A 27,121-nucleotide genomic window follows, 5' to 3' on the forward strand; every position below is an offset into this window, starting at 1 on the left:
CTGCAGAATATGTTATTTTGTTAATTCACTATCGATCCCTGCAAACATCTGGTTATATATTTTGAAAGTTTCAATGCTTAAATAGACGGTAGACTATATAACTTTTTTTTGATCCACATGATTATAAAACGGGTGATGTCCTAGTTAAAAAAATTTAATTATATATCTCTTAAATTAACGTCACAAGAAAAATAAACAAGGTTTGCATGTATTTTAAATACTTATAAAACGTTTGAAATCATTGAATTTAAATTTATTTAGTACTCTTTTAAAGTTTTATTTGCTAAGCAATAAAACAATTAATTTATAGTTCACGTTATAAAATAATAAGCTGTGGCTGTGTGTGTGTGTGTGTGTTTGTATCAGCTTACTGAATAAAAATAACATGTTAATTTACTTTTATACTTTATTACGTTTTATTTTAAGGGAAAAAAAATACTACAACTATTTGCTCCAAATTTAAATAAATATATAATTTGAAAATATTAAATTATCGCTATAATTTACCAATTATCTGCTAAATTTAATGTCATATTATAATTTTAATTATGTTATTTAAATTAAACCACAATTTAAGATATACAATTAAAATAATTAAATATAAAGTTATTATATTTATTTTCAAATTTAATTGCGAATTTTATAGCACTAAATCAGTCTTAGACCTAAACAAAATTTTTCCAAGTATGCATTTTTTAATAAGTGATTTATAGTGTACTAGAATTTATTTTGTAAAATATTAGTACACACAGTATAACTATGTACGTTTTCTGTCCTATCTTTAACCTCGCTTCACTGTTTATTACATATCTAAGGAACGCTATTCATCACACTAAAATTTTCTAATTGTTTTAAACTGAACATTTTTGGGGAAAACAAACTTTGTTTGATTTAAAATGCTTAAGACATTTATTTGTTCCAATAGATTATTTTTTCCAATTAGATTTGTAGACAATTCAGAACATCAGTTTTTCTTAACGTTAATATAAAATTATAAACTAAAATTTAAAACAAAAGGGGCATTTACAATGTGATATCAAAATTAAAAAAAAATTATGACAGAAACGTATATTGAATAGCCAAAAATCAGCGAAAAGTGGTGATATCATCCTAAGCTGTTTAAAAGAATAGTATTAGTGCTGTGGAGAGGTGAGGGAGTGTTTGTCACTTACTTTTAGTAAGCTGATAGGCATTACATCAAAAATTAACTAACTGTGTCATCTCGACAAAGAACTTCCTGTTAACAAACTCTGCGAACAATGTAAGCTAACACGCAGTTAAGAAATGTTGTCCAAACGTTTTTTTTTTGCAAATCCATTTGATTGATTTAAATGTATTAAGAAGATATCTAACATGAATGAATTTAATTTTAATATGAATTACAATATTACTTGGAAATAAAATTGGTCGCTGCTATTTTACTAACAACGTGGGTTGCTTATTGCCAGCCATGATCTCAGAGTTTCTGGATCACCGTTTCTACGAAACACGTTTTGTCTTTATTTGACATCATACTAAGTGGTTTCTGATATTTCTTATAGCAATTAAGTATTTAAATTTTGAAAGTCTCAAAAATTAGTTTCGATCAAGTAATTTGTTTACGTTTAAATTCGCGCAAAGATTCGTCTACCGGGCCTTAACAGTGTTTACTGTTTTGTAAAACCTTTTTATGTAAGTTAAAAAAATTCTCCAAATATGCTGATAACTTTTATGTAGATTATCGCATAATCATAAAATTAGGCTTTTTTGATACAACACTTTGATATAGCACTCTGAAATGTATAATCAACCATATTTGATATTAATATAAACAACTTGAATGATTTGAAAACTGAATTTCAAATGAAAATGAATCTTAGATATCAAATTATTTTCTGAGCGTGTGTGCAGGTATAGTTTGTTGTGTTTGTGTCTCTTCTTACTCACTTAGTGTTTTGTGATGGTGTTGAAATATTTCCTGGTGAACGAATTTTTCTCTCAATATTATGTGTAAAATTCGATGGTATCAATATTCGTAAATTTTTTGATATAGATCAAAAAAATATTTAGCTAGGATTTAGTTATTGCAAAAAATTTTGTGGTGATTAAAATTTTTTTTATTTTTTACAGACGGATAAAACTCTACATTTTCTTGGCGGATATGAGTATATACTTCTTCATCCTGTAGACCAACTTGCGTACACCACACCAGAGTTTTCAACTAGCTAGACCGGAAAGTTGTGGATTGCCCGGGAACGGTAGGCCGCAAATGTAATCTCGCTGAGAGGCGGACGATAAGCTTAAGTTGCTCCACTCATCTCCAGGACGAGTAGCTGGCCCGCAGAGGGGGGGGGGGGAATTAATAGGATCACATCTCCCATCTGGACGCGCGCCGCTTCGAACTTGTCACTCCTGCCGCGACGTAATCTACGTAGACTACTTAGTGACGGACCTATAGGAGAGGCGGTGGTCCAACCATTTTAGAACCCTCCTCCCCAGGATAACCCATCAAGAACAAAAAAATGAAAGGCGCGTGTACCTACTTATGTACGTGCGTTAGAATTTATATTTACTTGGCGTAATAAAAAAAACTAACTTTAATTCTGGATGCAAATAATTAATAGGAATAAATTAATGAAATGAATGGATTAATATTATAATTACGGTTGGTAAAGTATAAATTCAATCAAATTATAAAATTTTAATTATTACTCAATATTTAATATTATATGAACAAATGTACAAAAATTTTTATTAAGTTTAGTAAAATAATCGAGACAAAATTTAATTACTAACGTAAATCAATAAATATGCTGAGTGTTTATTCTAATTTATTAATTTTAATTATCTATTAAATAATAATTGATAATGCAAATAAATTGTACTTACGGGAATATAAACTCACCCATATAAATACTCTTGAAAATACACTTGAAAATGTTTATAAACACCATTTCTATCACTAATGTTTACAGTAATAAATGTTTTCAATTTTATGGGCAAGAATTCCATATCAATTACTAAAGTATAAATTTTAAAGCACATATATATAGAATCTTTATTTGTCAATAATATTATTTGAGTAATTAATGTAATAGGTAATGAATTAAATCTTACAGTTATTGTTGTGTATCCTAAAAAATTTAAATCCTTGTTTTTTTTGCAGTTAATCGAACAAATAAACTTCCTGCTCGGATTACATTTCTAATAGTTTCAATATGGGCATTACATGCATAAATATACTTTCTGTATGTTTTAATAATCCAAATAGTATAAATGATAATCATAAAGGTAGAGCTAAACAGATAACCATGAAATAAACACAACGCTACAAAGTTTCAACAAATAAATAGTCTGGAAATCCTTTTACCGAAAATTACATGAGGAGGGAGGTATTTCACACCACCCAATACGGTCATACCCAGTACGGTCATAAAGTCCCCCCCCCCCATCCTATTCTTCCCCACCCTATGCTATAACACTGTTAAAAACTGTATCCTTAATTTACCGAGAACGTTAGTGTACGTGTCTCTTCGTTAAATTACTGGTGATATGTTGACTTACTTTGAACCGAATACACAAAAATAATCTTTTGTACAATAGTAAAAAATTCTAAAACTTTTTAAGACCCTACAAAAACACTCTTATTTCTTCTACGTGGGTTCGTACCCTATAAAACAGAACTGGAATCCTGGTACGGCCATCCTAATTTCGGATTTTCCGTGGTTTCCCCGAAATCCCTCCAAGCATACAGCTGTAACAATTACTTATAATAAGCCACGAATGATTCCTTCCCCATCGTACATGCTCTGTGTAGTTGTGTGCTACCGTCTCTAATGACCTCGTTGGCAACCAGATGTTAAGCTCATATATATATATATATATATATATATATATATACACACACACACACACCTACACACACACACACACACACACACACAGGCTGACCAGCAATCATCGGCTGCAGGTTCATCGCGACGAGATAACTTACAAACCTCTATACGACCTAAGGTCTTAAGTGCCTCCCAAGTCTGGTATACGTCTTGAAGTTGAATCTTAATAAGTTTTTTGTTGTAAATAAAATAGTACTTATTTAAGATGGAGCACTGAGCGTATGGATTATGTCTAACTGAATGAATTTCTACACCAACCGCGAAGTTATATCGTAGGTAAATAAAGGTAGAAAATTACATAATAATAAAATATTAAAAATTGGTTGTCTGTAAAGTCGGTTTACGGACGATAGTTTAACGTGACAACGTCATGACAAAACATTGATGAAATGATTGCATACTTTTATGAATAAAATTGAATCATTTTTATTGAATTATCACTATTTTGTATGGATACAAAGAAGGAGTGAAATGAAATCTACAATTTAATTGATAAATTTACTTTTATTTCCACTCATTAATTCAAATATGTTTATTACTTTAACGAACAGATTATTTTAACTATAACTTTTATACATGTTTGCTTCCAATCTGTGTTATTCTGTTAAGGAAAGGATGATGATAGGAAAAGTAGGAAAAGAATGGGAGTGTTTCAAGTTTAATGTGCCTCGAAAAAGTCAAATCGATGGTTGTTCCAATCGAGTGGAAGAGAGCTAGATGCGGCGCAAGGGTACAATGAGCGTAACGGGACAAAGCGTAACGGGACAATGTGCGTAACGGGACAATGTGCGTAACGGGACTATGAGTCATCCTTTTTCGTGCGTGTAGCCGGCGTTCATCGATTTATTAGACGTTGTCACGTCAAAAATCAGGTCTGATAGATCAGATACTGAGATCCAAAACCATTTAGGCTCTTCGGTAATGAAAAGGCAATTTTTCTTTTCCTTCGGAATAAATTCAGCACAAATGGAAATCGATTAAAGTCACAGGGTGGTTATTTGCCGAGTCCAGTCACATTGATTGGTCTATAGTTAAAATTATTCATGTTGGGTGCTAAATTAAACTATTAATTTTCTCTATGACAAGTTGACGTATTACGGGATGAAATTACTGTTGACCGAAACCAGTCGAAAACGAAAAAAAAAATTATCATTAAGTTATGTGTATTTTGTGTTAATAGTAGGGACAACGTTTCTGACGAAGAAATGGAAGGATTTATAAAATCTCAGGAAACTATACGAGACTAGATATTTGTCTTGCTGAAGATGATTGCGTTAACTGGTATTTTAATGTCCTAGCACGTAGTTAAATTTGAGGCTCATTCCCCTCCCCCCTCCAAGGATGGTTTAAATGTACAGTACCAAAATAACGTTGAATAGAAATGTTTTTTCAGAGTTGACTGTTGCGGCAACATCAATTGGAATTTTTAACGCATTAGCCGAGGGTTTCTGCCGACGCAACAGAGGGCGAACGCGATGTATTTCCTTTCCCTCTACGATGTAAAATAAATTCAGGCAAAACAAACTCCAGAAGCTAGCGCGACGGTTGAAAGAGCAAACAGGCGAGGCAAACATCGAGCAGGAGTAACAGGTGTAGAAAGGTGCCGGATTTACTTGAACGCAAACGCCTAAATGGATGGTCGTATGTCTGAGAAAAAAAGTGATATTTCAGAACAAATAGTTTATGCTAACTTAAAAAAAATAATTTAGAAAAGAAAGTTTGCAGATTTGATAGATTTTTATGGCAAAAATATGAAAATATTTCAATCCTTCGGGTTTTTAGGTAGATTTCAAAGAAAGACCACCTATTTCAGGCATTCCAGAAAATATATAACTGGTTATACATTTCGTGGTCTAGACTCCAATACCATAATCTACTCAAAAGTGTATGTAGGTATATATAACATTTATATCGACACCATAGCTGCAGTAATTTTACACAAACTACTTCCAGACTGATACATTAAATATAAACAATGGAAAATCTCTGTCAAGTTCGTTCATGGGCAAAATCGGACCAAGTGTTTAAAATTCTGTAAAAACATTTCAACGATATAATTATTTAGGCACGTTTAGGTCACTGATTGGTGCAAGTTGACTGGAACAACTATAGGTAATGGATTATGTAGGATAAAAGAAAGAATACAAGCTTAATATACAAAAATAATTTTTAGTCAGGTAAATGTTTCGATGGCCATGCTGTCAAAGGCGTATGTTTTCCAACCCAGTGGTATGAGCTGTCATGGTTCGAATAACTGCGCTTCCAATGTGTTTTGTAAAATAAAATATATATTGTGTCGATAAGGACCACAGAATTTAGCAGGTAATGGAACATCGATCTTATGTGCATGATACAGAGCGATGCTGGCGCTCTCTAGGAATAAACAGCAGAAACAAAGATGACGGAATCAAAGATTGCGGTCTCCAGCGCGACAGAAAAAATCAAGATGGCGGTCGTGTCGTCATACAACACGGCGGCGTCTAGCAGACAAAAACATGCTGGCCGACATGACGTCAGAATAAATAAAAGGTGGCTGTGACATCAGATCCAAGTTGGCGGGAATGTTTTTAGTATTCAAGATGGTGACCGTAACTAAAATAGCAACATTCAGAGTTTGGGGCGCTGGATGTCATAATGCAAAATTCAAGTTCAAATGTCAAGGGTAAGGTCAAGGTTAAGGTCAAAGTCAACGTCAAAGGTAAAGGTCATCTAAGATCGCCGCCATGACGTCGGAGGTTGGTCGGTCATTGACCCCATTCACATTGGCACCAGCATCTACTCTTGACTCCTGGTGCAGAACCGACGATCCTATACTACTATCGTATTAAAGGTTTATTGAATTTTAACATGATGGGCAGCATTTTAGTAAAATCCTTAGTCGAAAATCAGGTCCAAAGCCCGGATATTAATATTTTTTCAAGACATTTTCACATTTATCAGATGCGTTTCATAATATTTTAAAATTATTTTCTACCAATCGAATGGTTCGATAGTCGACGTAACGAACGTGTTGCTTTCTGCGCATGACGGTAGCGTCTGTTTTACGATTCCGGCAGCGAATTCTAGCGGCGGGTGCGGAAAGTACGTGTGACCAGCGTCAAGAGATGTAGTTGAAAACACATTTTGCATATATTTATCACGTTCGCCATGATTTTTAAGCATTCTAAGTTAAATTTTGTATTCGAGGCCCGAGTTTCTTATTATAAGTGTATTTCCAACACGAGAACACATGTATTTGCTCGTTACCGAGGTTAGATGTCACACATCACTGGCGAGAACTGAAAGACTCGTTTTTTATTGTGATTTTTTTGGTGTTTCTCATTGGCTTTTCGTCCTTCACAGCGTGTCCAATAGCCAATGACAAGATTCATAAAAATGTACAAATATTTTACTCTTGACTGTCACTAAATAATAACGCGAATTTCGCAAGAACATATTCACTTCGCTAGTAAACGTTGACTCATTGCTACGCTCATTAGACTGAAAAAAATAAAGCATTTCTGCACCAGCGCGGTCTCTTCCTTGTAACTGGCTGCTGTCCGTAAAAGAAGCAATTGCGTTATTTTACTGGGCCATTCAGGACGCGGTTGCTTCCACAGTGAATGGCTGTGATTCTTGTACCGAAAGTTAACACGTACCTGAAAGAAACTTAACCAATTAAGAAACGCCGATGATGCTACCGTGTTTAAACTTTCGGCTAGTCTCGAAATCTTTTCGCGGAAAACACGTGCCCCCAGCCATTGCGGAAGTTGGAACGCGAACATTTTCTTCCGGCCATCCCGCTCACGAGCGCCAAGGGAGGATTTTTATGAATTTTCTCTCTGGTCGGTGCTTTCATTCCCCCTGGTCACCGTCTCAGGCTCGCAGTTGTGCGGAACACCGAGCAACTTCACCTCAACGTGATTACGTCCGCGCGTCTGATTACACGCAATCAAAACTTGTTCCATTTGGGACCAGCCTCCGTTTAACTTTGAAAACCTATAGATGTAACAGTTCCGAATGATACCTCTTCCGTGTCGTGCTCTGAACAACTAGCTCATTTAAATTTAATACAATTTCTTGGACATATACCCTTTGCAGTTTTGCACTGTTTGTCATGGAAAACAGTCTGTTTGTGCCTGATGATGGGAACAGATGTCAGTTCCCGAAAAGTCGCAACTGTTTCGTCATAGGAAACCTACTGTGTTCTGTCGTTGTTGTGTTGTCAATAATACCTGTTTATCTTAATCGTTGTTTTGGGTAATTTGCTGCGTTGTCCAGGGTTTGTTGTCTGCCTGCATTTACTGTTATTGATGAAACAGTATCGTCGTTTTTAGCCCACTGTGTTCGTTGGTGCAGATTTTTTCATGAAGAAATTTCTTCCACAGAATTCTTGTGCTGTCTGATACTTAAGTTTGAACGTGTTTGTCTGTGTTGTCGTCGTTTTTGTTTTTTCCTTAATACCTGTTTAGGTAAATCGTTGGGTTTATCTGTTTGACATAGAAGATTTAGGCTTGTTATCTGTGGGTTTACGTTTTTTTAAATTTTTTTTAGCTTGCGTTCTGGAATTTTCTCCATGGCAAACAGTGATAAACTGCAATGACGCATATGTCCAAAAACTATATTAAATCGAAATTACCCCTTTCATTCATCATTTATAGAACGTAACTCATTTTAAGTTTGGAGTTGTTTGGCTTCTGAGTTGTGAACGCGTCGCAAGGCGAAGATCGCATTTTAGTTTGAAACTCATGTGACCTTGCAAACAAAATCAGAGCGCTTCTTAACCTTAAACTAGAGACCAGGAAAATGGTTCTGCTTCCGCGAATGGCTTAGGAAGTTTGTATATGCAGGAGACGGAGCCAGTGAGGTAGGCTCAGATAATTATCGAATAATAGGCTACCTAGTTCAAGACCGCTCTCGAGTGAAGCAGCCACTCGAGTAAGTGGAGGAGGCCCGAAAGGACGGGAATTTTTTTCAGTCCCTACTGAAAATTCAACACGTTTGTTCTAACCTTGGTGTAACCGCTGCATAAAGAATCATGACCAAAATTAAGTTTCTTTTTTTAAGTGAAACTTCATTGGCCGCGATGAAAGTAAAATTTCGAAGCTGAATTTTAAGCATAGTTTTCGTGAAACATTGTCGTGAAACGTTTCTGACACGAAAATTACAGATAATATGTACTTGGCCAAAAATATATAAATAGATAAATATGCTATATACGTTGCTGGGCTCGTTTTCGTTCTCCAATTTGTGCGATGATTCGTCCCCCACCAAAAAAAGAACCGAGAGAGATAGATGAACGAAAGAATAAGACAGAGAGTGTACGAATGCTCTTGTTTCCGAAAATAGATACAGGTAGTCTATACTATACTGTCAGCTCTGAGTGCCATGAATTTTATATTTATACAGTGCGCTAGCGTTCCAACTTCTTCAACCAGCAGCGTAGAGAGTGCTGTTGAGACAGTCCCTGCATTTCCCGCTTTGATGGCGCCACCTATTATGAAATTCAAATTTCGTTCGTTCAGAGACTTGGGGTGTACAACATGGCATAATTGTTTGAAGAAACAGTTAACACGTACAGATTTTTATTGTGTGAGTATTTTAGCAACGAGTAAAATTTATTATTAATTAATCATTATTAGAACATTTTCTTCTTTATCTTTTTCTATCCTTCTCTCTCTCTGTCGTTTTATCCATTACGATATACTTACGAGTTGAGTTTTGAATTGTCAAAGAAGTTTCACTTCCATCACATGTAGTGAGTTATACGTGCTCTTTTTTGGTTTGAGATAAATTTATTTAGAAAATTATTATTTAATGTTTCAATCTCCGTGCTTGAATTAACCCTACAAATAAATTAAATAAAAAACCAACGCCGACGTGAACAAAAAACAACATTAGATTAAAACCAACTCAGAAGCATACATCAGATAAAAAGGTTGATCTGGTATTCATTGAAAGAAATCAACCAGTTGAATCTATTACACTAAGATCACAAGCGTGACTCTGTGTAATAACTGAGCATTCTAGTTACAAGGTCATTTCTTCTAATGCACACAAAACTACATGTTCACATATTTGATGACAGGAAGCTGATCATGGAGTGCATCTTCTAAGATTAGCATATGAATGTTTGGAGATTCTATTTTATATTTTTAGGTAGAAATCCACTGAAGTCTAAGGAATCTTGCTATGTTATAGTTTATTTTCGAAGAAAATAGCAAGCAACCTTTCGTGGACAGGACGCTAACGAATTCAACTATATGTAGGACCCAATTGACACAAAAAAAATTAACTTTTGCGTTGAGAAAACACGTAATATTAAATATTGAACCCACAAATTTAAAGCTTGGTGGAGGAACTATCCAATAATTATCTATACACTGTAGAACATTATTTTAATTTTACAGGGAAAGTCTTTGGAAACTCAGTTGCCAACGATATCACTTGAAATATTGCGAGACAGAGCTTTGTACCGTTGACAATTTTACAGAGTTCTGCCTTGTTTTACAAGTGATATCGTTGGCAACTGTGATTCTAAGGATTTTTCTTGTAAAGATATTTGCCATGTATTCTCTGAATCTCAAATTTTTTTTTCCAAAAGAGTTCAATAAATTAAAAAAAAATGTGTTTTATTAAAAACGAAATCTTTTCACACAACGTATGTTGTAGAACTTACATGACATGTTTAAATAAATTTACTTTTGTTTCTACAATGTCACGCAGACGACAGATAGTATGAAGCATGCAGACGTGCAGACGTGCAACCTACAATCTAAAATATATTTTTACTATGTTCCTAAGCATCTAATAAAAGTAACCAATACATTACAAGGAAAGATTAACGTATAGATATATTCAACATTTCCATCAACAAATGTAGAACGTAGACAAAAAGAAAGGGTGGATTTATTTCGAAATAGACTAAAAATTAAAATAATTGTACCTTTATGGTAATTGGTTGACAGTTCATGCAGACGACTCCGGGCAGTAGGGAAACACTCAACAAAAGAACTATGGAATCATAGACTGCTCCATTGATGCGTCTCCCAAGTCATCAGCTAATGATAAGGCACCGAAGAAAAAAGGTAAAGTGCTCCCCCAGATTATTTTTGTCAGTTTACACCCTCCAAAATTTGTGTTAACAGTAAAAATTAAATTGATATTCCCTCTAAAGGATTTGTTTTTCACTGATGAATTTTTTTTGTTGAGGTCATAATATTGTTACGCAGTTTTGCACTGCGTAACTATAAGACTGCCAGACAGCGCCCCTGCCCTTCTGATGGATACCTCCCGCAGCACAGGGGCGCGCAATGTTCGATTCCTGCGCGCCGGCCGGCAATGCATCGGGGCCGCTCGGGCCGCTTCGACTCCGCCCGGTTTCGCGCAGGAATCGAACGTTGCGCGCCCCTGTGCTGTGAGTGGGATCCATCAGAAGGGCAGGGGCGCTGTCGGGTAGTCTTATAGTTACGCAGTGCGAAACTGCGTAACAATATTATTTTACATATTGACTCAAAATATTTGGCTGTGTTTATATACACAACTATTTGTGGGGGCAAAACAATTTTTTTTTAGTGTGTGGTACGTCTCCGAATGTACACAGGACTTTGGAGTTTAGCCTGAAGATCATTGCACATGTGAAGTTTTTTCAGTTACTGACTATAGATAAAGAAAGGAAAAATTAGCGGGTTCAATGACCTCCAGGATAGACACCACGATCCTCTGCTTACTCGGGCAAATGCCACCTGTTCATTGGCTACTGACTTGTGAGTCGTCTCAACTGGGTAGCCTGTGATTCAATACTTCTATTATTGCAGAGCTCCAATTGTTCCACAGTTCTCCGGATTAACAGTGGACCAATTGCAGAAGCAGCACAAAGGTATAATTGTTATAATTTTAGCATATCACGAAATGAATCTGCGAATTTTTTTGCGGTCTCTAACCATAGATTCACGGGAAATAGCTTTGCTATTCGCTATTTCTAATCACACATTTTTATTAGTACAGTGAAAGGTCTTTAATTCGGCACGTTCTGGACCACAGCAGTGCCGGAATAGCTGTTTCACCGAACTATCGAAAGTTAATATAGTTTGAACGGGAATACCAAGTGTGAAAAGGTGGAAATGTGAAACTGAACACGCTGGAAAACACAAGAAATGTCGTACTGAAATGTAAACCAACAAAAACGATAAACTCTGAGCGAAACAAAAAGTTCAGCAGCGTAGTAATGACACCTGGCGGTCAAGATCAACATCCGGAATCAACCCGGAAGAAAATGCGAGCGACTATATATGTGATGGGTTACCGAATGTTACGACCATGGAATGCCGGATTACCGAATGCACGGAACCATTGAATGCCCAATTAAAAAATGTGCATAACCATTGAATTCCGGATTACAGAATGTACCAAAACATGGAATGCAGGTTTACAGAATACGTGAAACTATTGAATACCGGATTACATGACTGCCGTATACCAGAAAGCGCCAAAAAAATGGAACGTCGCGTTACAGAATGTACCAAAACATGGAATGCCGGATTACAGAATATGTCGAACAATGGAATACCAGATAAAATCAATTCTGGATTACATAATTTGCAAAAACACGGATTTTCGGATTATAGAATGTACGAAAACATGAGATGCCGGATTAAATAATGTGCCAAACCATGTAATACCGGATTACAGAATGTGCCGAATCATAGAATTGTGGATTAGATAACCTTCACTGTACGGTGAATATCCGAAAGAATGAAGGGGGAATAAAAAAACTTTTTCACGGTTGGCGCGAGGGCGGCGGCAGGTCTTACTCTTGTCCTTGAAGGCGGTGATGACGAGCTTGAAGCCGTTCGACTCGGTGCCCCAGCCGTCCGTCACGTACTTGAGCGTCACGAAGTTGGTGCGGGTGTAGATGCTGCCCACCTTCTGGCGCGTGTTGCGGCAGGACAGGTCCGACTGCGGGAACACAAGCTGCCGTCAGGGACACGTCCGCACGTAACATGAGCAACAGCGACCACACATGAGGACACAATGAAGATTCCAGGTGAATTACATCCACGGAGCGGGTGTCTGATACGAATGTAAAGAGTCCCTCTGGCGAGCAATTAAGGACTTTTGGCAAAAGCAATAAAAATCCCAAACATTCAAAATTGCGTTTTTTGGTCCATTAAGTGGTGATCCCTGGTGAGCATACATAGAACCAACTCTTAAAGCGAAAGCAACCATAGTCTGTACGATACGATGCTCTAAAATATGATACGTTCAGCAAAAAAAAAAAAAAACACTGTCCACATATTTAACCAAAAAATTACCATTGTCCACATTATTTTAACCATCTTTCACAGTATTTATTATATGATATTTATTTATTATATGATACGTTCAGCAAAAAAAAAAAAAAAAAAAAAACACTGTCCACATATTTAACCAAAAAATTACCATTGTCCACATTATTTTAACCATCTTTCCATCTTTCACAGTATTTCAAGCAAAAATTACCATTGTCCTTAATATTTTATTAATCATTGTAAGTTAATAACAATCAACAATTTATTATGTTGGTTTTCAACTGATTTACTGAAACAATAATTAATAGTGAATATTCTTTTTAATATTGTACACTCAGAATAATTTTATTTGGTGAAAACCACCTTAGACCTGAATCAGGAATGTTTCCAGTCTAATTGTTTAACTATACTTGCTCATAAATGTTGATTAAAACATCAAAGAGGAGTAATAAAGTGTTATTTATGCTACAGTATAAGTTTTACTCATGGAAGTCCCAATGAGCGAAGAAGGAATATTATTTTCTTCTCCCAAAAAAAAATAATTTTTGGACTATAGTGTTTTTTGCGAAAAGCCCTTATATTGGTTAGCGAAATATATCGTAGATGAATTAAACGCTAATGTGAAGGTTTATTTGGTACTTGAACACGCTTGTCGGGAATAAAATCCCGGAACTTTATTGTGACCAGCCGGAAACTCGGACAAATGAGCCAGCATGGACTTATAGATACGTATTTTCATATAGAGAATTAAAAAAAATCAACGAAGGACCAAGGTGACTAGCGGTTGTGTCGTCGAGCGATGAGGGGCAAAGATAAAAATATGGATTCGCATTCAGAAGGGCATGGGTGGGAATCCCACCCCCGCCATCTTTGTTTCACTATCCCGTTGGTTTACTGAAACCAATGCAAGCAAACGCATGGATGTATCATTACAGTAGACCATGGCCGATTGCTTCCCCAATACCCTTAGAATGTGTCATTATGAGTTACCGTCTCTGATTATTTCGCTGTTGGTGAGACATTTGATATTTTCAATTCACTTAAAAATATGACAGATGATCCACTGCAGATAAATACGCTGAAATTTCAAAACAATGGTCGTGGTACCGTTAATGTCTCGGTGAGGATCAGTTCTTTAAAATTCTCTAAGAATTCTCAAATGATTTGAGTCAGAGAAATGTTTGGTAGACGAACGTTATGATCACAAACTGTCACCTACCAGTGATTATTTCGCGGATTCATTGGGCGTAAAAGTAGATCACACATACATCTGCTTAACGTCAATGATTGGACTACCAGTCACGTATAACCCGCCATAAGTAGTGATCTGGTTATCGACCAATGATCACTTTAAAAAGGCATGATTATGTATATAAGCAAGTAGAGTCCAGCCTGGAGTGAAATGTATGCACGCAATAATCGTTGCTCTACCGGTGAACTGACGAAATTCACCGAGAATACGTGCTTGAATGTCGAAGCATTTACTTCCGAATCGGTACTAATCACTGGTTAGTAAATAAACAACTGCCAATAAAAAACTCTGTAGAAAATTACGACTTCAATTCGGGAACCTTAATATTTAATGCAGTAAGATGAGACACATTTTAAATATGATTTCTGTGAAATTAAAATATTAATAAAGTTCTTATTTAAATTTTTTACGTGTGTAATAAGTCATCAAACAAAATTGGAGCCAGTGGAAATACCTGATTGATAATCAAACAATTGTCAGTAAAATACTCCGTAGAAAATCACAACTTCAATTCGGGAACCTTAGTATTGTTGCGAACGCGAGAGACCAGAACGCGATGCCAGGTTCGGAGCTGGCTGACGGCCCTGCTCGGCCACGTGCGTTCCACTGACGTAAGGCATGCCATGCGCGCCTCACCGGATCACAAGGATCTTCGGTACCCCATCTCCCCTCCGCTCCCCCCGCATAGTCCTGGCTCGGCACCGTTATCTATAGCTGAGTTGCCTTGGGAATTCCGCTGGCTGTGGCGTGAGCGAGTGACGCTATTCTCGACGCTTCGGGCCTCGGGTCGGCGCGGGATGAGGCGACTCGTCACAGCTGCTCTCGTCGGTTCGAGAAATGGGCGCCGCAGACTACTTAAGCAGCGACGCCGGCTTCCCTCGACAGTTTGGCGACAGAGTGCCTCGACGGTTAAGGACCGGTGAGTGCGGCGAGAGTTCAGCAACGGGTGTCGCGTGAGTGCCGCGACAGTGCCTCTACAGTTCCGAGCGGATTCCAAGCGAAGGGAAGTGTGACATCGACGAAAAGATTGAGAGTGGTGCGACGCGGAGTTCGACTGGATCGTGAGAGTGCGGCGACTGAGTGGCGCGAGACTGTGTGTATGGCCAGGCGCGATGTAAAGGGCGAACCACTGTTGAGCCTACCTCCAGTGAAGAGTTCGACCTGCGGAATTTGACAGACATTGAATAACTTGAGAATTAACTTTAAGTGCCAGTGATTTTATATCGGACATATTTAAGTACAATTATTGATTATTAATGTAAAATTAGAAATCAATAAAACTGTAATAAAACTATCGGGCGCTCCGTTACGAAGCCAGTAGTTGACCCCACATTATTAAATCGAGACAGTATTAAATGCAGTAATGTAAGAAATTTCTGGAATAGAATTTCTGTGAAGTCATTTATATGATTTAGTTTTAATTTAATTTTTTAACGTTTAAGTCACAAAAAAAGTATAACTTTCAAAATCACTGGTTGATAAGTAAACCACTGTCACTAAAATACTCTGTAGAAAATCAAGACTTCGATTTGGATATTTTCACCAGATTTTAACAAAATTGAACGGATGTCGATCATTCTCCAATGTTTATTTCTTTGAAGTGAACGCTAAGCTCTAAAATTTATATAAGAATGAATGAAACACACACACACATCTGAAGTTGACAATTTTAAGAGGGACAATAAGAACAAACGCTAATTGAAATTTAGAAATGTCTCACCACCTATGTTTATTATTTCCTCGGGGAAAGTTCAGAGATCGTTTAACACGTAACGGATCTCTTTTTTTATTACAGTTTTGGCCGTTACGCAGTCATGCACACGGTAACTCCATGATTATAGCTGACTCCGAACCACTTGGGTAGCGACTCACTGCTCATTAATTTGAGTCGAACCCGCGACCAACGTTACACGAGCGCGACGCTTCGTGTGAACACAGCCTCCAAAGTTCCTACGAGCCAGTGGTAATTTTTTCTCCAAGAGTTAAGTGTCTATTCAAACTATTTCACATTTGTCTCAAACGAATTACATGTTTCAAATTTAAAAAGAAAAGAAACTTTATGGGCATAATATTATGAATTGAATAATATGTTAGTGGAAGAAAAATTGCATGACTCATTATACTTATAGAATACATGTCTCCGTGGATATAATTTTAACGTAATAATTTTTAATGCATTTTATTACGCTCTGTCCATTCTGAACGCCAGTTAATTCTATCCCTATTCGTAATTATTTTGACTTCTTAAACGCATAATTATGACAAATAAAACACATTAAACATAAAAAAATCATTACAGGCTAATTACATCCTGGATAGATAGGTCGGGGATCAAAAGGAGGAGGGAGCGGTTTTTTTTTTTTTTTAAACCTGTTACGGTTTGTTCACATGTAATTTTAATTTTTCCATCCCTGTGTTGTGTTAACTACGAAACGTGGCATGGTTGTTGCGAAATGTGCGAATAGCTGGCCGAGTGTAAGCGCCACGCAGTGTAAGTGGTCCCAGGTATCGCCAGTAGGCCGAAGAGCAGCGGAGAATCATGTGACGTCGCCGCAGCTGACGGGTGTGTAAACCCGGGCAGTTGCCGCCCCTAGAGTCAGTCGACACGTAGAGCATCGGGCGTTACCCCGGCAGAGCCTCGGCGGACGAGCGGCCATAGAAGCACTAGAGACCACCAGAGACGAGGAAGGAGCGAACGGCAGCTCTGGCCGAGCGAGTACCGATGCCTCGTGCTACTCGCTGGGCGAGTCGTCGCTGAACGAGTGAGAACTCGCTACTGCAGGAACGTCGGTCGCAGAGCGAGTCCTACTGAGACGTCGGTTGTTGAAGGAGTTGGCGACCCATATACCATCACGAAGTGCGAGTCTCGTCGCTTGAACGGAAACAACGAGGCGAATACCAGCAGTAGTTGAGACTTTTTGTTGATACTCTTGTCAAACGGAGTTGAAACGAGTATTTTCAAAACTCGTAGCTTTTCTTAGAGACAGTTAGTAGTGGACGATAGTAAGAATTTTAGATTTGAGTACTTGCCTGTGAACAGCAGAACGTTAAGTGCCATTGATGACAATGCTTTTAATTCGTGTTCTGGCCTGAAGCCGAGAGTGTTTCACACACTCGAGGCTCAGCATTATGATGTTAGATTTTGTTCAGCATTTTACGTCAAGGCTAAATCATGATAAATTCGTTATTATCAGTCTGTGGTCGTTAAACTTGTGTACCGTGTGTGTAGTATTGCTGCGGACTGCTGTGGAAGGAAGGAACAGTCATATTCAGGGTGTAATCGGCATTATAGTAATTTTGTGATTGTCATTCATATTTTGTTATAAATAAAAATGTTTGTATGTGAAAGGTGCCTTAACGTCCTTGTACTCCTGTTTATTTACAAGATTTTGGTTACTATCCCAACAAACCGAAGCATCGAATACATAGCAATTAAATAGATACATTGATTTTTATGCATAACGCCGCCCATCACTAAATATATATGTATTATCTACTATATTTAAATGTTTTATATAAACTGTGACGAAACCGACGGCAAACACTCTCGAAGACATAACAGTCGTGTAAGTATTTCGGCTGAATGCCGCACCATGGCGCTGGAGCTAACAAACGATTCGTTGTATCTTGCAGAGTATGTAATCTGAGCGGAAATTAAGCACACGACTGAGCAACGCGTTGTGGCTCCAAGCTACGAATTACCGTGACAAAAAAAAATTGGTTGTCTGTAAAGTCGGTTTACGGACGATAGTTTAACGTGACAACGTCATAACAAAACATTGATGAAATGATTACATACTTTATGAATAAATTGAATCATTTTTATTTTAATAATAAAAGAATAAATACTTGAAATTATACTAGTAATCATATTTTTAAAATGCAATAATAATTAACCTTTATTGCCGAAATTGTTGTTGTAATAAGCAATGAAAACCACATTAACTTTTCACTTCACTTTATAAACAGTCGAGTGGAAGAGAGATAGATGCGGCGCAAGCGTACAATGCGCGTAACGGGACACAGCGTAACAGAACAATGTGCGTAACGGGACACAGCGTAACGGAACAATTTGCGTAACGGGACACTTTTTCGTGCGTGCAGCCGGCGTTCATCGATTTATTAGACGTTGTCACGTCAAAAACAAAATGTAGGAAGCAAAGTACATAAACTTAAGATCAGTTGCTCTTACGTAAGGCCAGGGACGGCGCAACCAGTTCTGCTACCCTTTGCTAAAGTCACATCTGCCGCCTGTCCCATAACTAAGGTGTCCACCTCTAAAAATTCAAATTACTGGACACTGTACATAAGAGAAAAAATAAGTCATTCTCTCATACAAATTCATGCCCACTATTTAGATAAAAACGCTATCTCAAGTATCAGTTTTAAAACGTGTGGAGCCAAAGACTATTAATATATTGAATTCAAACGACATCAATTAATAAGAAAATTAATCTAACTTAAAAACTAAGCTTATAATATAATTTTATCATCCACCCATTTCTTATACTTAGTGCAATAGTAATGTATTTTATGAATAACAGCTAAATAAGAATTTATTTTTATACCACGCCACATTGAAGTTATTCATCCACATAAGTTATGAGAAGGGAGAAGACAGAAGGCAAAAATATAAAAAGAACTAATTTATTGGTTTAACTTTAACATAACACTTTAATTTGTCTTAATTTAGTTCAGTTTTATAGTTAAGTAAAAAAATCCTTAAGTACTAACATTTGGATTTATTTCCCCTTCCTTTTTGCCGCCCCTAATATTTCGCCGCATTTGCCGCCCCTGTGTAAGGTTCCATATTTCTCTACACACAAGACGATGTAATTTATTAGTTTTCTGCCTAATTTTTGACAACATTTTAAAAAATGTTTTGAAAGTAATTTTTTTTGTAAAAAAATCTTGTACAACCAGTATGTAATTAGATCAAATCTCACTGGAGTGATTAGGACAATCCCTAATCCTTCGTACCTATTTTTAGACATATAATTTTTTCCACGTATAAGATGAGGTAGACAAATTTTGGTGTTTTTAGGCATGACCCTAACACTCTCACGGAGGGCCACAAGAATTTTCCAATTACAATGGACACAAACTTGCTTTAAAAAGTTTTTTCTTCAATACTGTTTTATTAATTGTTGAAATTACTGTTTTTAAAATGGGAAGTTGTTCGGAGAAATCATTTGCTCCAAGCATTTTTTTTTAAATTAACCTTCAACACTGCATTAATTCGTAAGTTTAAATCTATTTGAACGAACTACAATCTTTATTTTAATATTCAGAATCCATAAATTACAGCTACCGGAACAAAAAAAACGTGGATGATTGAATATCTTTTTAGATATTTCCACTGACACTACAGCATACGTGCTGACTGCATAATCCACAATCCCAAATAATGACGGTCATATTGGTTGAGCCGATCATTCGGTAGAGAGCGCAGCTAGCACTCTGCTATCTACCCAATGTTCATTCCATAGCTGGAGATAGCGTGGTGGCCTTTTACCCTAGGAAGGGGGGGGAGAGGAGGATAGGTTAAGGGGCGCTCACCATACGTCATTTAAAGCACTAAGCGTACCGATTTGGGGGGCAGGGATCGGTTTTGCGGAGGGGGTGAGGGGGTGAGGGGTAGTTTCTCTTGCGCGCAGCAGTATGCAAATTACCAGTTTTGTTGGTTCTTTGCGTGGAGTCCGCGCAAATTCACGGCCGATCAGTTTTCGATTATGCTCCCCTTCCCAACCCCCCACCATCAAATTTCCTCGTCGTAATCACCACAGCGTGGGAGCTTCGAAACGTTAATTTCGCGGCAAAACGCGCAGGCGAAAAAGTGACGAGAGAGTGTGTGGAAGAGGGGGGAGGGGGTAGGTAGTTTCGCTGAAGAGGAGCCGGTCTGAAATTGCTTTCCAGCACATACCGTTTATCGCTTCCGCAAACGCATCGCGTCACTGACGTGTTTATTTCACGGGATTCGGCCATTTCCTCGCTTATTATTATTTTTTTTTAACAGCCCTTGGCATCCGACGTGCGTCTGATCTCTGTGGCCCCCAGTTGGAGGGTCGCACACCAGAGCGCGCGATCAAAGCATAATACGAACATAAGCCCGACGCGGTAGACGCACTAATTCCAATACAACGAATACATTGCACATCAAAGGAACCACAAGGCTTGTTTGTATCGTTTTGCAATCGACCTTCATTGAGTCCCCTTTCCTCTTCCCGCTTTTGAGTCAGTAGTTTTAATTCAGTGAAAAAGTTTTTATGAACAGAAAAAATGAAATGCATTTTAATAACAACGCGTAAATCAATGTTTTCGCACCGAAGTTGGCCTGTGCTTCAATTAACTCCGCCGCGGTCAGTGCTTATTTATTTTTAGTAATAAGGTTAATATTTTATGAGTTTTGTTATAATGATTCCGGTTTACTATATATTGCTTCATCGCTCATTATTTTCGCTAATCAAGAATAATTCAGGGAAACATTTTAACAAAATTAAATACGTACATACATTCAAATTATACTCGATGTACGAATACTTATACAAAACACAATTTTCAATGAGAGTCTATTATTTAAATAATTTGTTTACAATTTATGCAATAATTTACTTGATAAAGTTTTAAAATTATGAAATGAAAATTCATGCAAGTAAGAGTCAAAAACGTGGAAACATTGTAAGGTGCTGTAAATAACTTAATTATTCTTTAACAATGGTACATACTTATTCTTTAAAAATATTGTATTATTTTAATCTTAAAATTTTTTGTAGGTGGTTTTTAGTCAATTACGCTACGCATTATTGATAAAAAATAAATCAATATCATACCACTCTAGTAGATGGTACAGTAAAACGTTTGCCGAATAAGACAATCTCTTCCCTCGTTACAATTAATATAAAAATTAAACGTCACTTTAAACAACTTTTAAATTGTAGTAACGAATGTTTCACAAATAAACCCCAAACACCCAAGTAAAAATTAAAATTTCATTTAAATTTTATAGAAAATTTTAATAACGACATTAATTTTTGGTCAGAATAATTTATATTCTGTATAAAATATTTACATATTTATATTTAACTAGCTTTTACTCGCGGCTTCGTTCGCGCTGATGTCAAATAAGTATCAAAGATCATTACAAAGAAAAGAAAATAATATGGTAGTTGTTTTTTTATTGCGTGACTGGGATCAACAGTATTTAAAATTCTAACACAATTTAAATTAAAAAACTGATAACATGCTGTACTGAAATATGTTTCACTATTATAAAAAATAAATATTTGAAATACTACATTTTAAAAAGTTTAAAGTATTGATGTGTAATAAATTATTTTTTCATTAAAAGAGCTTCAAATCAGAATATTATTCTAGGATGCTCCTGTATACCATATTATATGTTTTTCGGTCCGGTGCAAATATGTGTAGATTTAGGGCATTGGACACACGCAAACAGGCTACATATAGTTGGCCATGCGAAAAGAATGGCTTTTCCAAATGCACCCCTGCTACCTCCAATGTTTGCCCTTGCGCTTTTTTGATAGTAACAGAAAAACTAGGCCTGACGGGAAACTGAACTCTTTTGAATTGGAACGGTAGATCATTGGGGATAATTAGAAATTGATATATGATAACACTTTCCCTTTTACGGACACCTGTTAAAATAGTGGCACCATGTATATTCTTTCCCAATTGTGTGATCCGAAGCCTCGTTCCATTACATAGTCGATGAGCATCTAGATTTCGCATAAGCATAACTTGTACATTTAATTTCATTTGAATTTTATGTGAGGGTACACCAGAAAGTTCAAGTGAATTTAAAAACTCCGCAGGATATGAAGTGCTTTGTTCTGTATCCATGATTGTATCTGTTGAAAAATACGCCTTCATTTCCCCTTGCACCTCTTTTAAAATATAAGTGTTGATTTTATTGACGATATCATAATTGGCGCCAATATTGTTCTTGCACACAACCACTGATCACTATTAAAATTTTGTTGCAAGTCCGGGAAAACTTGAGTAACAAGATCCACATCATTTTCTACTAAATTACAAAATTCTCTTGAAAGTAAATATAACCTTTAGCATCAAAGAAAATTAACAGACACCTAACCTCAAAAATTAAAAATGTTTTGATATTGCTTGGCGGTGACAGAAAAATAAAATTGCATTGTGAATTGACCGCCGGTATTACAGTATTAGATGGGCGAATTATTTAATTGACTTCTTGAAACGGTGGATGGCGTTAATTTCAATCAAATTACTCAAACTCTCTGTCGGACGATCATACACACCAATATAAATTATTTTGCCCTTAGGAAAAAATATTTTTTATATATAAAGTGTACTATGTCCTTTACTATAACCTTGAAAATATGGGCACAAAATTTAATGATGATCGGTTTGGTTGTTTCCGCGTGAAAGCGTAACAAACAAACAAACTCATTCGCATTTACATATAATATTAATAAGGATTCTTTTTAACAGCAAGACTGATAGAGCAACATAGTTTGTTTTCACAACCAAAGTTTTCATTTTTGATCATACAATAAAAATTTAAAAATCATAATACTATTGAATTAAGAGTTTTTTTTTGTTTTTAATCATAAAACAAATCATCTTAAATTTTTATAAATATTATAAAAAATAGGTGTTATATTTTTAATATGATATGTAAGTTAAAGTTTCCGGTCTTTTAATAATTAATACACATTGTAACAACGGATTATTTTAAATAAATACTATTTGCTGCTTATTTTGATAGTTATTCCCATTAAAATTCAATTTAAAAAAATTAGTTTTTTGATTGCCAGACAGTCATTTATTTTAGTAAAGTTTGTAAAACACAATCTTTGGCATGCAGACGTAAACTATTTTAAAATCTACTATATTTATATACATGTAGTAGTAATGTTTTTGCTGAAGTGTGTATGTTGGATTTCCCAATGCTACCCCTAAGATGTAAGCTGCACGTTGTCGCAACTCAGCATTAAAGGCTGCATATCCAGCAGGCGTTAATTCACGCATCTGTACTAAACTTCCAGTTAATCTGAAACAACTAACATTTGAGTGTCGCATCAAGGCAAATAAGATTTTGTTGATCTTTACATATTAATCAATAATAATTATTACAAAAAGCGACTGAATCTGAAAGTTTCCGCCTATATGCGATAATAATCAGACAACACCCGATTTTCGAACTAAACGAAGTTGATATTAAGTACAAACTACTGTTTCATAACGTTTAATATTTTCTTTGAAAAAATCGCTGTACAATAATTTTTTTCCTATAATTTATTATATTTTTTAAAAACATTTTCCTTATTTATTTCGTTATTAGTTTCTGTTGTTAAAAAAGTTCAAAGAATTAAAAGATTGTATATTATTAAAATTTCAACTTTTTGCGTTTTCTGTAAAAGCAATTCACCGTTTAAAAAGTTTTTTTCTCATTATATTTTTATCTTTGTGTATAAGTAGTTACGTAATAGTAGCTCAGAGTGCACAATGACTATAACACGCAATTTACTTAGTCTTTCTTATAATAATTTATAACAGTCTTAAGACATGACTCTGAAAGGTCGAGATACTGTGTCAAAGTTGTAAGAATCAACAGTAGCACTCTTCGGGAAAGAGAAATAATGGGTGTCCATAAAAGAATGTCCCTGATTCAATGGCATATTATAACAGTTTAATTTAGACTATTTACAACAAATCATACACCAAAAACAAAAATTAAGACAAACTGACAGAGTTTTCTTACAAATTTTCAGTATGTGCACCTTTAGTTGTACGGCGCACATGTAACATAACGCCCAATTCTTCCCACACTTTGGTTAACAAGTCCGGAGTAATGGAAGCAATAGCCTCTTCAACTCTGTCTCTCATCTCTGGTAAATCATTAGGTAGCGGCGGAACGTATACACGATCTTTAATAAAGGAAAAATATCGCATGGCGTTACGTCAGGTGACCGTGGAGGCCAGCGAAAAAGAGCTCTGTCGTCTCGACCATGACAATCAATCGGTCGGTCGGGGACTTCGACGTTCAACCACTCTCGTGCAAAGAGATTCCAATGGGAAATGGGCTACATCCTGTTGCCAAATAAAGTTTAAAATTTCAGAATCTACTAATTGGAGAAAGAGACATTTTTTCTACATAGGTGGGGCTGCAAGCGAGAAAACAACAACGCAGTACTCGCGCATGATGCGCTTATCTAAAACGGGTGACCTTGGACCAAAACTCTATTAAGCTTACATTTGATACTATTCAAATTTATATCTGTGACTTTATTTTAATGGACATATTCTACGATTTCTGTAGTAGAATTGGCATGTATGTTACAGAAATTTTGAATTATGAAGTGTAACTTATACCTTCTTGATAGCCGACCTCACGGCAATTTGTAACTCAAAAAATAAATGTTTTACAAATTTTTAGATCTAGAGAAGGCCCACATAACAATTTTCTCGGGTCTGAATTTCGAATTCGAATCACCTAGATAATTACCACCTCTAATCCTAATCTAGGTCTCAAGGGTCAAAAATAAATTAATACACATGAAATAAAAATGTTTATTATGGTTATGAAATATTTAAATCTTTACCTATATGTTTCAAAAACTAAGTTTCCACACATAATAAATATTGTAATTTTCTTTACATAATTACATGTTAAATAACAATCTTGAGAAATTATAACAGGATAGTTATGGAGGAAAAAAAACTGAGCTAGTAAACTTTTAAGGTTATCAGTATTATTTTTTTAAATTTACTTATTTCGTCTAATATTTTTCTTTGAATCTTTTTCCTCGAATATTCGAAGTGGTAACTCATTTAAAACTCGCTCACCAAATACTAACTACAGCCACAATCACTTATTATTGTTTCTGAGGATTAAGGACAGTAAAATTCACAATATACCCATTTTTATATCTGCAGTACCCGGGGTTTCCCGGGCTGATATATTGTCCACGGGTTAAAGCAAAATGGATAGCGCTATATGACTGTGGTGGACATAGAGAAATACACACAATTGCTGTTTGCATGTCTATGATCTATGATTTCTGTTTACACATGGCGATCGGTTGAACGGTTTAGAAGTTGATGTACTGCAGCGCCACCTAGTGAAGAGTTATAAAAATAATGGCTAGCCTAAAAACCTTCTCCATGAAATAACACTTTGATGTGCCAACTTTCATGGCGATCGGTCAAACTGTGTCGGAGTTTATCGACGTCATACATACATACCAACATCCAAGTTTATATATATATGTATGTATATATATATATTCTGGCTTCAAACGATTCACTTCTATTTAATAAATCTGAAACACTGGAGGTTTATTCCCCCCCCCCATAAATCTGTCTAAGTCTTAGATAAGTTCTTCTAAGATATAAGAAAGTTATTTTCGTTGTCAAAACGTTGGTACCATATGTATTAAACAGCTGCAGTGTTCATACAGAGCATACGGTCTGCCATCTATCTGACTGACGTGAAAACAACGCCAGGTTTTTTTCACACAAAAATCTTGTAGCTGTCCGGTATTAGTCTCTAGCATATTTGGTTATTGCATGTAACAGCACAGCGAATCGCCTTCCGTTCGAGCAGTGTCTGGTCGATAGTCGATAGTCGACTCTATCGAGCTGTGTGTGCTTGTTGGAATGCGGGTTGGGGGGGGGGGTGAAATGATGGGGTGAGAAGGGGAGGGGAGGGATCGTGTCGCTCTGCAACCGCCCTGTATGACACCCTCCCTCCGCAGGCTGCCAACCGAAGCACACCCCTCCTCTTCATGTGTGAAATTAGTAGTACGCACGGGGGTGGCGCAGCGCAGCGCCCGCGCGACCTCAACCCCCGCAATCCTCCCCACACCCACCCCTTTACCAGCTCCAGGCGCCAGGGCGAACGGTAGGGTGGCCAATTTGCCTCCTATCACTACAAGGAAAAAACTAAAGATGATATGGATACGTGTACTTATAGTTATACTTACTTGGCGTGGTAAAAATGAACTTTAATTTTGCGGGCAAATATATACTAGAAATAAAAGGACTGGAGTGATATTACAAAAAATAAAGTTTCAATCAAATATAAAATATCAAAAATAAATTCTCAGTTTTCGATATTAATATAAACATGTGTACAATATTAAAAATTAAATTAAGTAAAATAATTGATATGAACAATAATTAATAATGCAAAATCAATAATTATACTGAAGTATAAAAAATATTTTATTAATTAAGGATTTTTTATAAACAATGATGTAATAAAAATAATTCATAGTGAAAATAAATTATATTTACGGGAGAATAAACTATCTTATATAAATACATATAAAAAATTATAAACACAATTTATATTACTAATATTCGTAATATAAATTTTTAATTATGTATGTGGATTAAAGTAAATAATTTAAAAGCATATATATAATTTTTATTTGTATGTAGCTTTTTTTTAGTCATGTAAAGATTTCGACGCATAGTGCGCGCGCATCGTTAAAATTTACTCTCACCATTTTTTATAACGCACTTAAAGAAGTATAACTTCAATAAAACTGTAATACGAAAAAATGGTTGAGGTCTTCTCATTAGAACATTGTTATAAACTCAAAATGAAATTTACAAAATAAAAAAAACTATATATATGTATATTAAAAAACACACAATCCTACGATAAAATCTCTATAACTTGTTGTGCTTATTTTATAGTGAAATAAAGTTATTAAAAT

General features: G+C 36.0%; 1 protein-coding gene across 2 annotated transcripts in view; it reads right to left on the reverse strand.

The window, feature by feature from the left end:
- LOC134535523 (uncharacterized) overlaps positions 1-27,121 on the reverse strand; it is a 486,190-nt gene that overhangs the window by 57,960 nt on the left and 401,109 nt on the right. For both annotated transcript variants that reach the window (XM_063374670.1, XM_063374676.1), the window contains exon 3: positions 12,668-12,812. In XM_063374670.1, coding sequence (XP_063230740.1) covers positions 12,668-12,812 — 145 coding nt within the window. The remainder of the gene's footprint in view (positions 1-12,667; positions 12,813-27,121) is intronic.

This window comes from Bacillus rossius, chromosome 1 (assembly GCF_032445375.1).
Source record: "Bacillus rossius redtenbacheri isolate Brsri chromosome 1, Brsri_v3, whole genome shotgun sequence".
Classification (NCBI taxonomy): domain Eukaryota; kingdom Metazoa; phylum Arthropoda; class Insecta; order Phasmatodea; family Bacillidae; genus Bacillus; species Bacillus rossius.